The sequence below is a fragment of the Borostomias antarcticus genome (genome assembly GCF_949987555.1).
Source record: "Borostomias antarcticus genome assembly, contig: scaffold_208, whole genome shotgun sequence".
Lineage (NCBI taxonomy): Eukaryota > Metazoa > Chordata > Actinopteri > Stomiiformes > Stomiidae > Borostomias > Borostomias antarcticus.
This window is the reverse complement of record NW_028175792.1, coordinates 70,001-72,109: the sequence shown is the minus strand read 5'-3', so window position 1 is coordinate 72,109 and position 2,109 is coordinate 70,001. Positions and strand designations below refer to the sequence as shown.

Here is a 2,109-nt window from a genome sequence, read left to right as displayed (position 1 = left end):
TTGCGGTGTTGGTGATGGGCGTAACATTTGAATGTTTTCTGCATGCTTGACGTGTGCTAAACAAATTCCCCTCTGGGGCAATAAAGGTTTCAATTCATTCAATTCAATTCAACACACTGCATCCTTAATACAATCGCCTCACACAAGATGGTATATGTTCTCCCCGTGTTACAGTTAGGGTTCTAAGAGCCTGGGGTTCCCATGCTATTTCAGGCCTGCGGCTCCTTCACTGGCATGTACCCACCACTAGAGGGCTCCAGAGCCATGGAGGACGACCGCCAGAGGGCCAGCGCCTCCAGGGGGAGGGGAGGCGGAGCCACGGGGAGGGGAGGCGGAGCCAGGGGGAGGGGAGGCGGCCCCAGGACCTTCCCAGGGAGCAGGAGGGGGGCGTGGAGGAAACCAGGAAGTGGGCTGGCTAAGGGGCTGGAGCACGAGTCAAACTGTAAGACGCGGTGCGTTCTGAAGCGTCCGTCGGCGGCGTCCGCGTCCTGGCCCTCCCCCCCCTCCTCCGGCGGCGTCCCCTCCTGGTCGCCCCCCGAGCTCGCGGCGCCTGGATCCGGGCCCTCGGGAGCCGAGTGCCGGGCCTGGAGTCTGTCCACGCGCTCGTAGGACGGAGACATCTGGACAGAGTTCCCCCCGGTGATGACGCTGTCCCCGCTCAAGAGCAGCCGCAGCGCCACGTCCCCCTCCGTTTCGTCATCCCCCCCTTCCTCTCCTTCTCCATCCTCCCCTTCCTCTCCTCCTCTATCCCTCTCCCTCTCCGTGTCCCCGTCCACCGTGTCCCCACGGCCCTCCGTTTCTCCGTCCTCCCCTACCTCTTCCGGCCTGTCCACGACGTCCAGGCTGTCCCGACTGAACTCACCCTCCCCGCCCAGACCTGAATCTATCTCTTCCTCCTCAACCGCCTCCTCCTCCTCCTCCTCTGCGTCTCCTCTCTTGCCTCCTCCGGGGCCGTAAGGGGAGTCCGTGGCGCACGGCGCCAGCCCGCCCCCGCCGGCGTGGAGCAGCGAGCACAGGGTGAGGGAGTAGCTCTCGTTGGAGTAGCTGGAATGCGACGAGGAGCTGCCGTGGAGCAGGTTCCACACGTTCTTATCCAGGAGCGCGGTGACGACCTCGGGCCTGTAGGGGGCGACGTGGTCAAGGGTGTCGGTGACCTCCACGGGAGAGATGTCGACGGGGCGCAGGGGGGACTCCTCGCGGGTGAACTTGGGGCTTAGCCACAACTGGGGGGAGGAAGAGAGGGGTGAGAAAAGACGGGGGCGGCCGTAGCTCAGTCGGTAGAGCGGGTCGTTCAGTGATCGAAGGGTCGGCGGTTCGAATCCCGGCTCCGACTGTCCACATGTCGAAGTGTCCTTGAGCGAGACGCCTAACCCCAAATTGCTCCCAATGACCAGGTTAGCGCCTTGCATGGCAGCTACCGCCATTGGTGTGTGTGTGTGTGTGTGAATGGGTGAATGAGAGGCCATTGTAAAGCGCTTTGAGTGCCGCTAAGGTGGAAAAGCGCTATATAAGTGCAGTCCATTTACTATTTACCAAAAGACGAGTGGAAATTAATCAATCAATCAAAGCTTTATTTGTATAGCGCATTTCATACCCAGAGGCAACACAATGCGCTTTACAGAGAACAAGGGAGGTGGGCATACGACCCACTCTCTACATATTCCAGAGGGAAGCAAAAAAACAGTAATCACCCGGGGGCCAGATAAGTGAGCTGTAAAAATTCTTCCCTGACCCCTCTCAACAAGGCGATGGAGCAAGCTCCTGGAGTATGTTTGTCTACCGGCTAAGAACATTTATAAAGCAATAAATAACATTAAATTACATTTTCAGAGAAAGAGAGGCTAATAACATCATAGGAGAGACATGGCAAACACTGGTGTATGTCTGTGTGTGCGTGAATGTGCCTGTTAAACGGATTAAATACTAGGCCCTTTGCCTTGTCGTTGATGACAACACCCAGGTCCCTGAATGGTAAATGGACTGCACTTATATAGCGCTTTTCCACCTTAGCGACACTCAAAGCGCTTTACAATGGCCTCTCATTCACCCATTCACACACACACTCACACACCAATGGCGGTAGCTGCCATGCAAGGTGCTAACCTGCTC

The 2,109-nt window shown here is 57.5% G+C and overlaps 1 protein-coding gene across 1 annotated transcript in view; it reads right to left on the bottom strand.

Moving 5' to 3' along the window:
• Positions 1–209: 209 nt before the first annotated feature.
• Positions 210–2,109, bottom strand: part of LOC311329206 (uncharacterized protein) — a gene marked incomplete at its 3' end in the record, with an annotated part of 7,632 nt that continues 5,732 nt past the window's right edge. The window contains exons 6-8 of the mRNA XM_084463082.1: positions 816–1,223; positions 366–620; positions 210–293 (exon numbers count right to left, since the gene is read on the bottom strand). Coding sequence (XP_084319208.1) covers positions 210–293; positions 366–620; positions 816–1,223 — 747 coding nt within the window. The remainder of the gene's footprint in view (positions 294–365; positions 621–815; positions 1,224–2,109) is intronic.